This window comes from Papaver somniferum, chromosome 9 (genome assembly GCF_003573695.1).
Source record: "Papaver somniferum cultivar HN1 chromosome 9, ASM357369v1, whole genome shotgun sequence".
Classification (NCBI taxonomy): domain Eukaryota; kingdom Viridiplantae; phylum Streptophyta; class Magnoliopsida; order Ranunculales; family Papaveraceae; genus Papaver; species Papaver somniferum.
In genome coordinates, this window is record NC_039366.1 from 128444348 (window position 1) to 128459191 (window position 14844).

The window sequence follows — 14844 nt, forward strand, 5'->3', positions numbered from 1 at the left end:
ACACTTCCTTAAATCATCTCTGGGAAGCTAACAATCCATGACACAAGCCATAAATGTGTCTAAAGAAGCACGAAAATTCAAATATTATACTATTAGAAGACAACACCATTTCTGTAATACAAAAGAATGTTTTATCATCTGGCTAATTTCTTCGCGAAATCATGGTAATTTCTTGCATTCGATAAATTATTTTATCAAAATTGTAAAGTCTCGATTCAAAGATTTGCAAGGTAAGGTTTGACTAAAGTATTTATTAGGGGGATCATCACCATTAGAGGTGGTTTTACTGGACTATCAAGTTGTCCTTCGTTCTTTCGTCAAGATTTTGTCTCACTGGGTTTTCCTTGTAAATTTTTTAATGCGGGAATATATATATATGTATGTCCAACTATGAAAAAAAAGGGGTGTAACAACCACACCCAATAATTTGTTCGGAAATCTGTATGGACTAAACTCCAATATAATTTAGAGAGTACCAACTTAAAAGTGAGCTATATCAAGAGATATATCAAAGAGCTTTATCTCTATTTCTCAATGCAATCAGTAAATCGAATAAATAGAAATCTGTGAGCCTCATTGATATGAGAAATAACTTGGACGGTACCAAAGACCAATACCTAAGTGTCAATCAAGTTATACAATCAAGGTCGGATTTATCAACTGACTGAACTATGCACAACCTGTGATATTTCGATTATATAAACGAATATAACGCCGAAAAGAAATAACACAGATACTAGAAGTTTTGTTAACGAGGAAATCGCAAATGCAGAAAAACCCCGGGACTTAGTCTAGATTGAACACCACACTGTATTAAGCCGCTACAAACACTAGCCTACTACAAGTTAACTTCGGATTGAAATGTAGTTGAGCTTTAACCAAGTCTCACACCGATTAAGGTAAAGTCACGTTCCTTACGCCTCTAGAACCACGCCGAATTTTGCGTACTTGATTGGCTTAGATGATCTCACCGACAAACTAAGATTTGCTACGACCCTAGTAATATACCGTATGTCAGTATATTAAATTTCCAAAAAAAAGAAACACCTGAAGCAAATTATATTTCCAAGAAAACCCAAGATCAAATAAAGGAAAATACTCCCTCTGACCCTAAATAGATGATCTATTAATTTTCAAACTTTGTCCCACTAGTAGATGACCTATATCATTAAACATGAGATATTTCTAAATTTACGCTTTTAATTGATTGTTGGTTGTATAAGAAATATGTTTAATATGATAGTCATGTTTAGGAGTCCAACTCTGTACACCCCTAAAAACCGGGGTGCACATTCCTCCCCTTGTCATTCGCTAAGTAAAACTTCCGAAACCACCTATTTTTCTGTTCTTTTTTCACTTTACTTTTCTTCTTTTCTTTAATAATTATAAAACATATCATGTTTTTGCAACAATATTCTCATGGTGTTACTGAATCATGATTTAAATTTTGATCAAAATACTTCCAAAATCAAAACATATCAGACATTAGGTTATATTTATTTTCTGCAATTCCCATTGTCACGAAGTTCTCTGGACTAATCAGTATGGATCTCCTAAGATCTTATGGATGATTATAATTTATAAAAAACACTAGGATTTGTTTCTTCTTTTTACTTTTTTTTTTCTTTTTTTCCACAAATCTTTATCCTAGTTTTTTTTTAATGTCCGATGACTTTGATTTTTTTAAGCCTTTTGTTTTCATTGTTAAAATTGCTAAGAAGAAACTAAATTCATAATAATCTTAAGCATAGCCAATTGGAAACTGTCATCTGCCACCACCAACAACAACAAAACAAAAACCAAAGCGGCGAAATTGTGGATCAAGGTGTCTTTCTTGATGTTTGATTTGAGTTTGGATTTTTTTGATTGAATCTATCTAAGAATTAATTTATAACTGGAACAGTGCTTTATGAACTGGTATTATTAGTCTGAAATTTGACTTCTTCCCATTCGATAGTTAATCATACGCAATGAATAATAACGGAAATCCAAATGGAAGAGGGGGTAGAGAAAAAAATTGGATTATATTAGCTAATGATACTACTTCTGTTGTTAATGAAAAAATCAGATTCCAAATATATATTGTTGCTTATGGTGGTGTTCATGAATTTCATTGAGAAGATCATGCTTTTGAAGATTAACTTTTTAAGCACCGAGCTACATCTATTTTTCGGTGATGATTAATTTCTCGATAATTCAGATGCTGCGGAATATTATAAATTGTGGGAGAGACAATAAAACATGATATAAAAAATAAAAGGAAAAAAATATAAATTAGTAAAGTCAAAAGATAAAAAGCTGAGGTGATTTCGGAAGTTTTTCTCAACAAATGACGAGGGCCGGAATGTGCACCCCGGTTTCTAGGGGGTGCACAAGAGGTGCACAAAGTTGGACTCCATGTTTAGAATGCAAATTTGTGCACCCCTAAAAATCGCTTTGTTTATTGGTCAATAAAGTCTCACAAAACTGCTCTTTTTTTCTCCAGTTTTACTGTTATTTATTTACTTATTTACTTTTATTTCTGTTAAAAACAAAACACAATAAAGATTACTCACGCATCCTGACTACTAGATCTTCTTTTTAACACCTCTTTCTTCTTCATCGGCAGTTCTAAGTTTGCTCTGTTTTGCATCTCGAAATTTTGTCTGTGTTGCTTTTGATACTCCACCGAGCACCGGGAAATGTTCTTGGACCTCCTCCCATACAAGTAATTGAAATTCTTATTGGATTTAATTTGTGGAGATGTTTTATATGAAAATTGTGAAAATTATATGAGGAAATGCATTTTAGTCAAAATCCAGATTTAATACTTCAAATAATATGAAACCCTAAGATTTTGAACATTACTGGAATTGACAACGGTACGAAGGGCTTCAGAAGAAAGCAATAAATATTAAACAATTGAGATGTTTTTGATTTTATAATTTTGATCTTTCAATTACTTTTATTATTGGTTTGTTATTGATTGGTTTTTGAGGAAATTCATGGACGGAATTTTTAGTTTTCATGAAAGAAACATTAAGAATGATAAGTTTGATTTAATCAATCGATTAAGGAAGCTAAAGAATCAACCAAGCTGTTTGGGAGAGTCGATAGAGAAGCAGATGGCGTAGATAGTCGTACAATATACTGTATTTATTAGTTGACAAACAAACAATTAAGAAAGAAAAATATAAATACGATACCAGAAAGAAAGTGGTTTTGTGAGACTTTGTCAACCTATAAGAGAAGCGGGAACGTGCACCCCGGTTTTTAAGGGGTGCACAAATTTGCACTTTCATGTTTATATTCATTAGTAGGAGTTTTAAAATGTTTTTCAATGATATAAAACTTTTTTTTGATTCAAAGAATGGATTGTACTAAATAGAGATAGAGATAGTGTTTACATGATAATCATGATCAACCCATGATTGAAATTCCTAAGGAAGATCATTTAAGAATTCAAAATTGGCTTTGAGAATTGTAGCTCTCTTGGCCAATTTATCTGATACACTATTAACTTCTCTTTTAACTGAGATACATCTCCAATAACTAATCTTACTTAACAAAAATTTAATATCAAGAACTAAAGTTTGATTCCTCCAATGAACATGTTGTGATTGTCCATTGATGGATTTTATTAATACTTCACTATCTGACTCAAACACTACTCTATTGAAATTCATTGAAACAGCTCAAGATGCAGCTTCTTTCATGGCCCTGCATTCCAGCTCTTCCACTTCCAATCCTTCTATCATTCCTCCATTAAAGTATTTCCCTTGAGCACCAATGCATTTGCCTGCAAAATCCCTTACAATTAGTCATGTACCACCTTGTAAAGTTTGTTATAGAAAAGATGCATCAAAATTAATTTTCAGATAGCCAGGATCTGGAGGTTTCCATTTCAACACCTGCAAAGAGTTGTTATTAGTGGTAATATTATTAGTTACTGGAGCAGTAAGTCTATGAATATCTCTAGAGACAACAATATGTTAGGGTTGATGTTCTGAAAAACTTTAGAACACCTATCCTTCTAGATAGTCCAAATTGTAACCATAAGCAGCTTGTTTATTTCATGTCTAGTAATCCCTGATCCAAAAACATGATTGTTTCCTGTAGAAAACTAAGATAAACCCAGTTTCTTAAGGATCCATGATGTGACAGAATATTACTTACATTAATATTTAAAGCCAGCCAAACAGATTTAGCATAAGGACAATCAATAAGCATATGATAAATAGACTCATTGGGATGATTGCAGAGGCTACAGTGAAGTTCTATATTTGGTTTGTATCTAGAAAACTTATCTCTAGTTGAGGCTATGTCCCTAATGCATTTTCAGGAAAAAATTTTGACTTTATGGGGCAGTTTAACCTTCCACAAAGCCTTCCAAACCTGAACTGGAACAACATGGGCACCTGCATTAGTATTAGAGAAACCATATAAAACATTATAAGAACTTTTCACAAAGAATACACCCTTCCTATCTAGCATCCAAATAAGAGTGTCAGAACCAATTGCATGAACAATCATACCTAGAATTCTATCAGCAGATTCAGGAGTAAACAGATAATGAACCAAATGTGCATTCCAATCTCTAGTACCATCAGTAAACAGATCAGAAACATGAACATAAGAAACTGTGTTAACTAATCCTTCATCTGGTAAAGGAGGGTGACCTAATCCAATAAACCAGCAATCTAGGAAAATTTTAATCCTAGTTCCACACCTTACAACCCGCATACTATTCCTCTTTATAAAATCAATGCATCTATAAATGCCCCTCCAAATCCAAGAACAATTATCATTAAGTTTTTGCAGATGTAGAACGCTACTATTATAAAATATTTAGCACTCAGAATTTGCACCCAGAGTTCATCCTGCTCATTAAGAATTTTCCATACCAATTTACAAATAAGAGCAATGTTGAAAGTTTCAAGATTCCTAAAGCCTAAGCCTCCTAGTTATTTAGGTATATTAATGCTATCCCAAGCAATGAATTTTATACCTTTACCAATCCTATGACCCTACCAGAAATTTCTTTGCAGAGAGTCAAGTTTTAAAGCATCGCATTTGATAAGTTGGTAAAGAATTCATAACATACTTAATAATGGTGGACCTACCTGCTTGATTAAGAGTAGTTCCAATATAATTTTTAAGTCTATCTTCAAAGGATTGCACAATTGGATCAAAGGACTTAACTTTGGAATGACCAAGAAGTAAAGGAGCTCAAAGATATTTCTCAAAATCAGAAACTAAAGACATATTAAGAGCATGTGCAAGACTGGTACAATCGTTAGGACTAAGATTGTTACTAAAATACATACAAGACTTATCAAAATTAAGCATCTGACCTGAGAGTTTCCCAAATTCCTGCAAAGTATGTAATATATGATTAACATGTTGCATATTAGCTTGGCCAAATATAAGAATATCATCAGCAAAAAGTAAATGAGATATAGGTGGAGCTTTCCTAGAAACTTTAATTCCAGTAATAGACCTATTAGATTCAGCTATTAACAAAGATCTAGATAAATATTTCATTGCCAGGATAAAGAGATAAGGGGACAGAGGGTCCCCTTGTCTAACACCTCTAGTTGGTTCAAATTGGTCACAAGGTGAGCCATTAAGCAACACACTAATACTTGTAGTAGAAACACATTGCATTATAAGGTTACAGAAATCCTTGCTAAAACCAAAGTTATCAAGAACTTTGATCAGAAAGTTTCATTGAAGTCTGTCAAAAGCTTTTGACAAATCCAATTTGAGAGCCATTGTACCACTTAAGCCTTCCTTGTGTTTCATAGAATGAATTACCTCATGAGCAATAATGATATTGACATGGATAGCTCTCCCTTTAACAAAAGCATCTTGATAAGGTGGGATCAGTTTCTTAAGAAAAGGTCTTATTCTATTAGATAAAATCTTAGACACAATTTTATAAGAAACATTACACAGGCCAATTGGTCTAAATTCATAGGGCTTCTTAGGAATTTTACACTTAGGAATAAGAGTAATGTAAGTCTTGTTTAGACTTCTTGGCATATGACCACTATGGAAAAATATTTGAACAACATCTATGTTATCCTTACCAACAAGATGCCATTGTGTCTGATAAAAACCTGCTTGAAATACATCAGGACCAAGTGCACTCCAAGCAGGCATATGTTTAACTACATTCTCAATTTCATGCTCACTAGGTACATCGGTTAACACAATATTATCAGCATCAAAAATAATTCTATGTAATATATTAAAAGCATCATCGGGAATAACAGGATTAGAAGTAGTAGCCACATCACTATAATGATTAGTAAGTAGAGTACTAATATCATTTTTATCCCTTAACCAATTACCATCAGCATCACACAGAGCATTTATATTTTTAGTATGCAATATTTTGTTGACTATAGAATGGAAATACCTAGTATTATTATCCATTTCAGAAACAGATTTATCTCTAGATTTTTCCTTATAAAAGTCTGATTAAATTTTATACCAATTTTCTAGCTCGCTAACAATAGACTTTACTCTAATATGTTGATCAGCAGAACTAAAATCATTTTGAAAAGATTCTAAATCCTTTTGAAGATTATTGATGTTCATTTGAATATCTCCAAACTCCATTATATTCCATTGAGATAAGGTTCTAGCACTATGTTGCTTTTGATTTAACATATGAGCAAGACTTCCATGTGTCTTTAGATTCCAAGATCTCTCTAGAGTATTCTTAAAATTTCCATGTTCTATCCAAGTTATAAAAAACTTGAAAGGTCTCCATAAATGTTTAGGAATAGGGTCAATAACGAGCAAAACAAGACAATGATCAGAGGCAATGAAATTTAAGTGCAACAACTTAGCAGTGGAGAAGTTTAAGAACCAATCATTATTTCCAAGAGCCATATCAAGCCTAGCTTTCCTAAACCCTGTTCCATAGGAGTTGCTAGTCCAAGTGTAATCCCTTCCTTCATAACCAATATCCAACAAACCAGCATCATTAACTCTATTTTGAACCCAATTATCAGAGCTATTATTATTCCTTTCTAGATGAAAATTTAGATCACCTAGAACTAACCAAGGATGTTGAACATATCTACTAAAATCAGTCAAGAAGTTCCACTGGGTCCTTTTAGGTTTGGTACAAGTTGAGCTATACATAAAAGAAATAAGAACTTGAGGTTTACTAGAATCAAGCTTAATGAGAGCATGAATGATATGGTTATCACAACCAATTATCTCGATATCTATTCCATCTTTCTACATTAGGATTAAACCTCCGGTTTTTCCTACCCTATCAATGCACACATAATTATGATAGTGAACAGATTGAGCAATAGAGATCATTCTAACTTCATCTATTTTAGTTTCACAAAGAAAGATGAAATCAGGTTTTTGAGTATGGACCAAATTTTGAAACTGTTGTTTTTTGAAGTTGTTGGCTATACCTTGCACATTCCATGAAATAATTTTCATTTTGAGATCCAAATAAATTAAACAAAACAAAGGTTTAAAGAGTATAAGAAATACCTTAGCTTCCTTTGTGTTGCAGTTTTGATTATCCCTTATTGTGACCATTTGAGTTGTCTGTGCGTTCACATGATTGTCAGAGCTTGAAGCAGCATGTTCAAAAACAAGACTTTCTGGAGCATTATTCCTTTGCCTTTTTCCTAGCCTTCCACCAGTTTCATTCCCATCAACAATGTTGGCTTCTAGTACATATTCATCCTTTGGAGGTAAAAACACACTTGTTTTAGTGGTCCTTTTTTGATTAAATTTTGGAACTTGGTCACCCACTTTGATCACAATCTGCTTCCTCTCTCCTTTTCTTGTTTCACCAAAAAAATGTGTTTTTGCATGAGCCTTAGCAAGATAATCTGTGGCAGCCTTGCAAGCACCCTTATTGTGCTTAAGGATGAAACAATGAGGACAAATCCTGTGAGGCTGCTTCTCATAAAAAAAACTTAATCCACTTGATAGATCCAGCATTAGTAATTGCCATCACACCCCTTCTCATCGGAAATTAACATCAACTTGAACACAAACTTTGACATAATCTCCAACTACTGGAACTGCATCCTCGAGATCAACTGCAATCACCTCACCCATAATTTTTCCAATCTTAGTGACTTCCTTCACATTCATGTGCTCAGGAAGAATCCTTTTCAGCTGAATCCAGAAGCATTGTATCCCTCAGTCTAAATCCCGATAAATAACTTCAGAATTATAGAAATAAAGGATCACTAGTTGACCATTGATGCTCCAAGGACGAGTATCAAAGACCTTCTTTCGAGTATCTTGGTCCTTAAATCGAAATTCCATTACATTGTTATCTAACTCAAAGACTTTTAGATCACCTTCGTGGATAAAATCCCATATTAGAGCAATAAACTTTTCCACCGTCTTCAATCCCATTTTCCCTTCCATAATTACCTTACCAACCAAACTGATTTCCTCATTTTCTTCTTCTTTATTATCCGAATTATCAGATTGATGATACACCACTTCTTCAACATCACCGAGCTCTAGAGCAACTTGCATAAATTTTGCTGCCAAGTCTGAGACTGATTTTTCATTATCCTCAGCTATTAGCTTGATCGAACTTGACTTCTGATAATCTTGATAACTATTGAGAATATGAGGAATGAGCGTTTGAAAAATACCTTTATAATGTCTCAACCCTAGATAATCCTGGGATTGACTTGAATCGAAGAAGATATTCATCCCAGAATTTTGATTCGGAGGATAAATGATTGACTGTGAATAATACTTCAGAGGGAAAGTTTGTTCAGCAAAGGAAACTGCACAGCTGTATAGAAGAGCAATAATTACGAGAGAAATTAATGGACTCTGTTTGTAACGAACTTTTTGAAATTTGAATTTCACCAGGGAGCGTATTTCTGTAACCACTGAGTCACTATATCAACTCGGCAATGGAACATCTCCAGAAAATCAAACTTGACAATCTGTAAACACACAATAGCTTCAAAAAGCTTCTCAACAACTTTTGCAAACGCCTGTATCACAACTATGAACAAGGTAAACACCATTCGGGATAAAACCAACTGCAAACACATTTGGAAGAAAAGAGATTAGTTAAACATAATATCTAGAACAGAAATAAACAGTTTGAAAACCTATAAAACAATTTTAAAAGTTGAGAATACTTAAAAGAATAACAACATTAATCTGATTAGAGTAGAAAACTAGAGATATTGGATTAAAATCAGATTGAAATCATAAGAATTTTGATGAAGTTAGAAGACTGAGTTGACTCAGCAAAATTCACCCGATCCTCAAAGCTCATGAAAATGAGAATATTCCTGACATGATCAAGTTGAGAATACTTACGAGGTATAGTTTAAGAGATAAATATTTTCTAATTATTATCCGTAGGCGTAAAGTTTAATATAATAAAAATACTTAAAAAATACTCGCATCTCCTTTTCGTGTTAAATGTGCAAACTTGGACGACTCATATTATTCGGGACGGAGGGAGTAAATGCAAAACCGGCAAGTGACACCTCCTCATAACTGTATGGATCTTCTTGATAATAGAAACCCAACTCCCTGTTGACTCCGCTTCTTCTAAAACCTCAGACCATTCCTCTCCAACTGGACTGAGGGACTTACTGATGCTGCAGCATGAACACTTGGGTTAAAGCAGATCATTTTGATTCTACAGGTATGAACCCAGTCGTTACTATAATTCTAACTTTTAGGGTTGTCAAAGTAATTCTTATCAGTAATTACCATTTTGAACCTGCACTATAAACCCTATAAACAGGGGAAATGTAAGGAGTTACATCATGGTATTACCAGATTAGGAAACAAGAGTTTCAATTCAACCAGATGCTTTTAGGTTCTCATCTCACCATATATTTTCTTAATTCTAGGTCAATCAATTCATGCCGACGTTTTAAGCATGGCTTTACTGAAATTGCTAATATGTAATTAATGCCTTATTAACAATGTAGCATTTTCGAGGTAGTTTTTTCTCAAATGCTCTCGCAGTATTCTATGAAATTAATCTCTATAAACTTGTTGATTTTAACACTAAGATAGCGTCTTGCTTGGTGCCGACTGAACTTTTTGATTTGGTGCTATGGAATCACCTGACTTTGAAGGATGCATTGTGGGTTTATAAAAGATTGAGAGGGAGTCTTTTAATGAATGGTTTCTTCTTTGCCTCCATTTTTGTGTTTTTTCGACTTGTGGGAACTAGAGAGATCTTTGTTGTCGAGTGCATATCAAGACCTGGAAAGTTTAGACAGCGTTGTAGAGGTTAGGAGGGAAATGCAAGTAAAAAAAATAAGCAAAGATGTAGTTGGTTAAAAAAACGAATTAATCTATGTATATGGATTATTGGATAGCCAGGTAATTTTCGATCACATGGTCAGATATCTATGGACTCTGGATGTCCTTGTGATATAATCGTTTGATTTCTAGTGTAGATGCTTATCTGGCATGAATACGACATGGAATTTCTTATTTCTGTTTTCTACCTACAGAAGGAAGGTTCATAAAATGTATAAATTATTAAATGAAGGTTTGTCAAGTTCAAGAAATCTAACCTCTGACTGAATCAATCTTATTGATGCTAACATTCTGTGGAACTTAAATGTTGCAACTCAAAGACTAATTATACAGTTCATGTTGTGTATGTGGAGCTTGCTCTCAAGAATTGACAAAATTAGGGATGTTATGATGATCAAAGAAAGACTTTCAGTTTGGATCCGTACATATACAATGATCTTAAAAGTGATTTATACACTGTCCATTTCTGGAATGGCTTGTGATTATCTCCTTGCGCTTTGTTTGTTGAATCAGTATCACCCACTACCTAATGCAGTTTCCCGCACCTTAAGTGATACGATTGAGGACAGACTAAATTTTTTCAGTACTACTGAAACTTTCAAGAGCTTCTTGTTTCAAAGAGGTTCATATTGTTTAAGCAGCGTAGTTCTGTAACTAAAATGGGACTACGGTCTCATTGCTCCTCAAGATTATGAAAACCTCAAAGCTTATATATACTGGCAAACGATTTTAAGAAAGTCGTTCAAGATATTAGAACATGAAATAACTCGGTTGATAAAAAAATAATTTCAAATTCGATTTTTTCTTTATATAGTATGCGAGAATTTTGTACACTATGCTGCCATTTGTAAGCAATAGATCTACTTTTCTTGTTTTTACATTGTAATGCAGGTCAACAGTGGTGAAAATATAAAACAGTAGAGTGAAAAGGAAAGATCAGTTCCGAAGTCCTCAATGACGCTTCACCTGCGCCACACATTTCTTGCACGTTGTATGTCATCTTCTACCTCCTCAAAAGTTCCATTACTTTGGCAGACCGAAATTGATTCTGATACCTCAATCTCAACCCTTCAACTACTATCATGGGGTAGAGGAAGTTCTGGCCAACTTGGCGGTGGAATTGAAGAGATCAGAGCATATCCTACCGCTGTCGCCTCTTTTCACCTGCCCTCCAATTATCGCCTCTCTCCCACTTCTGGCCTCCTCCGAGAACCCTCCGCTGGCTCATCAGCATTTGAGAAATTATCATTGTCAGAGATAGGCATCTCCTGTGGTTTCTTCCACTCATGCTTGTTAATTAACGGAAACATCTGGATGTGGGGTAAAGGTGATGGTGGGCGCCTTGGCTTTGGCCATGAAAACCCTGCATTTAGTCCAACTCTTAACCCTAATCTTGACTCCGTTCGAAGTACTGCTCTTGGTGGACTTCATTCTGTTGCTCTTACCTCTCTTGGGGATGTCTACACTTGGTCAGTTTCAATAAGTCTCAAACAAAATTCTTGACTTATTGTGTTTATTTAAATTTTGTTGTTTAAGATGAAGGGTTTCTAATATGTTTATTACATGTGCTTGTTCTATGTCTTTACGGTGATGTGAAGTTTGCAGGGGTTATGGTGGATTCGGCGCTTTAGGCCATTCAATCTATACTAGGGAGCTGTTGCCTAGGATGGTAAACAAAGCTTGGAGTGGGAAAATATGCCAAATTGCAACAAGTGGGGCTCATACTGCAGCAGTCTCTGAGTTTGGTTAGTTTCTTTGTCTGATTTTTCTTTAACACTATTCGTCTACACCAAGTACATCTTGGTGATTTTTATATTTGTTACATACCAATTTACTTGAAAAGGTCAAATTATTAGGTAGGTCTAGCAATCCATAGGACTTACACACTTTGATCTGTTGGCATATCTGGATAATCCATAGGACTTGCACACTTAGGTCGTTGGTAACAGATTGAGATTCTAAAACTGCCACAAATATTGAGTGCACCATTACCTGAATTAGAAGAGTGGGAGAGTTGAAGGGTTCAGCTAAGCTGGTAATGGGAGAAAGATTGGTAATGTTAATTAGCTCTGCAAGAATATTAGCTCTAGTGCTTGTGTTATATTCTACTGCTTAGTTATATTTTTAAGAGTCAAGTTCAACCAGCATCACTACCATTCTACCACTACATCCACAACCACTGCAGCTCCCCCTCAAACCCTCGGTATATATATGAACAACATTAGTTTGTCATGGTGGTGTTAAGCCCATTGGAGTCTATTAGCTCAAAAAACAATCTTAGCGCACTTCAGTTTACAAACAAGAGGAGTATTGCTCCACGAATCAGCAAAGTTTACATGTGCTTGTCAACAAAGAGAATTGTGTTGAGACCAATCGTCCTATGATATTATATTAATATTCTTACTTCATATTAAGAAAAAAGAAGAAGGTAAATGTGTAGTGTTTGCTCACATGTTATGTTGCAGTCAGGAAAACAAATCCAAAAGAGGATACCTGAGTGAGCTACATATCTGACATAGCCAAATCAATTGTGTTCAGCGTATCTGTACTACTTTTACGTGGTCGGAATTGCAAACTACTAGTGATTTTTCATAATTATCACGCCCTTTCTTGCAGATCAGTTTTCCAATTTAACATCTTGCCCTAACAAGGCCCCAATTCCAACACAAAATGGAGGGGAAAAGCATTCAGTCATACTACTGTGGATGCATTTGATGAAAGTTAACTAAAGCGTAAGCCATGTGAATAGGCCGAGACCACTCAGTAATGGGAGTGAGCGTCTGTTTCAAGATTAGAATGAATTAACCCGCTTGAATTGATGTCATACTAGTGTTTATAACTTTTTCCATGTGTTGACTAATTCTATAATGCAGGCGATCTTTATACTTGGGGACGAGATGAAGGAGATGGTAGATTAGGACTCGGTCCTGGTCGTGGCCCAAATGAAGGTGGCGGACTAAGTATCCCCTCCAAAGTAAAAGGGTTGTCTGTACCCGTGGCTGCTGTATCATGTGGGGGATTTTTCACAACGGCATTGACTAAAGAAGGGCAACTTTGGAATTGGGGTGGTATGGAGCTTTTCTTTGATTTCCTCTGTTTTTCCATGTCTAGGAACAAGCTTTGGTTCCCATTCATCTAGATAAGAGATATAACGATTTCACGGGTTGCAACGCTACAATGGAAGTGATGTTGTACTAATTTCCTTTTTGTGCAGCAAACTCTAACTATGAGCTAGGAAGAGGAAACAAAGTTGGTGGTTGGAAACCACAAGCAGTTCCTAGCCTTCAAGATATTCGTATAATTCAGATAGCTTGTGGTGGATATCACTCCTTAGCCTTAACTGGTAAGATAACTTGATAATAGCAGGCAAATAACATTAAAGAAATGTAGTTATCATTTATCTAACTCTGCATTTGATAGGTCTACGTGTATATGAAACCCCCACATTATGTTATTCCCTGTTTTTCATTGTTTAGCGAATCAGGACCTGATTATCAATTATATCATTTAATTCAGATGAAGGTAAAGTACTTTCATGGGGTCATGGTGGTCATGGTCAGTTGGGTCATTCTTCAATCGAAAATCAGAAGGTTCCATTGTTAATTGAAGCTTTAGCTGAGGAAAATGTGGTTTATGTTGCCTGTGAAGGTTCAACTTCAGCTGCTATCACTGGTAAGAATAGTGATATCTGTATTTTCGTTCTTAGGGTGAGTGTATTTTGTTCAGTCCATACATGTGTGTTAAATGCTCCTTAAATTAAATAAGGCAAGCAGATCGAGGTAAAACTCTTGCAAGAGTCTAGCTAATTATACTAAGAGCTTTTGATTTTATCTTATCGAGAAGAAGTACTGAGTCTTTTTTGTTTTAATTACAGATAAAGGGAAGTTATACATGTGGGGAAATTCGAGGGGTTGTCAACTAGGGGTTCCTGGATTGCTGGAGGTACAACATTTGCCTGTCGAGGTGAAGTTTCCTGTAGAATATGATGGATTAGGGCCACACCATGTCCTTTCAGTTGCGATAGGGGCATCTCATGCAATGTGCTTGGTTTTGAGGTCTCCAAGCCAAACCACAGAGGAGAGGTGAGTTCATAATTCTAGCTGAGAATTGAAAGTTTGTCTTGCGAGAGAATCAAAGATCTTTTGCTTGAATGTCTATTTGAGAGGACTTATATATCATAGGATTCCATTTATCTCATTTTAAGTTGTCATTAAATTTAGAAAGATCCTTCTATGTGGTAAATAATTTAGGAACATTCAGCAGTTAATTATCAAGGTTATTTTTCCAACTTTCTTACATGCCTGTGAATTGCATTATCTTGGACAAGAGAAGGTCACTAGGGTACATGATGCTCCAGTAAAGAGATTCTGTTACAGTATTTCGTATATAAATAGAAGTCTTGCTGTAAGTATAGTTGGATGTACAAGGGGTAGTTTTCTCTAGTAGCTCTCATCCCAGTCTCTTTTAAGCTCTCTGATGTGGTCACTAACTTACTGTTTAGGGTTTGAAGCTAGAGCGTCATGGCTCCTATATTAGTTAATTTTGGTAGAA

The 14844-nt window shown here is 35.0% G+C and overlaps 1 protein-coding gene across 1 annotated transcript; it reads left to right on the forward strand.

The window, feature by feature from the left end:
* Window positions 1-9495: 9495 nt before the first annotated feature.
* LOC113314211 (RCC1 domain-containing protein RUG3, mitochondrial-like) lies at window positions 9496-14589 on the forward strand. Its single transcript, XM_026562988.1, has 7 exons — window positions 9496-9661; window positions 11185-11762; window positions 11899-12038; window positions 13167-13361; window positions 13508-13636; window positions 13810-13965; window positions 14168-14589. Exons 2-7 carry the CDS (start codon window positions 11248-11250, stop codon window positions 14377-14379), a joined length of 1347 nt encoding a protein of 448 aa, XP_026418773.1. The 5' UTR covers window positions 9496-9661; window positions 11185-11247; the 3' UTR covers window positions 14380-14589.
* Window positions 14590-14844: the final 255 nt, after the last annotated feature.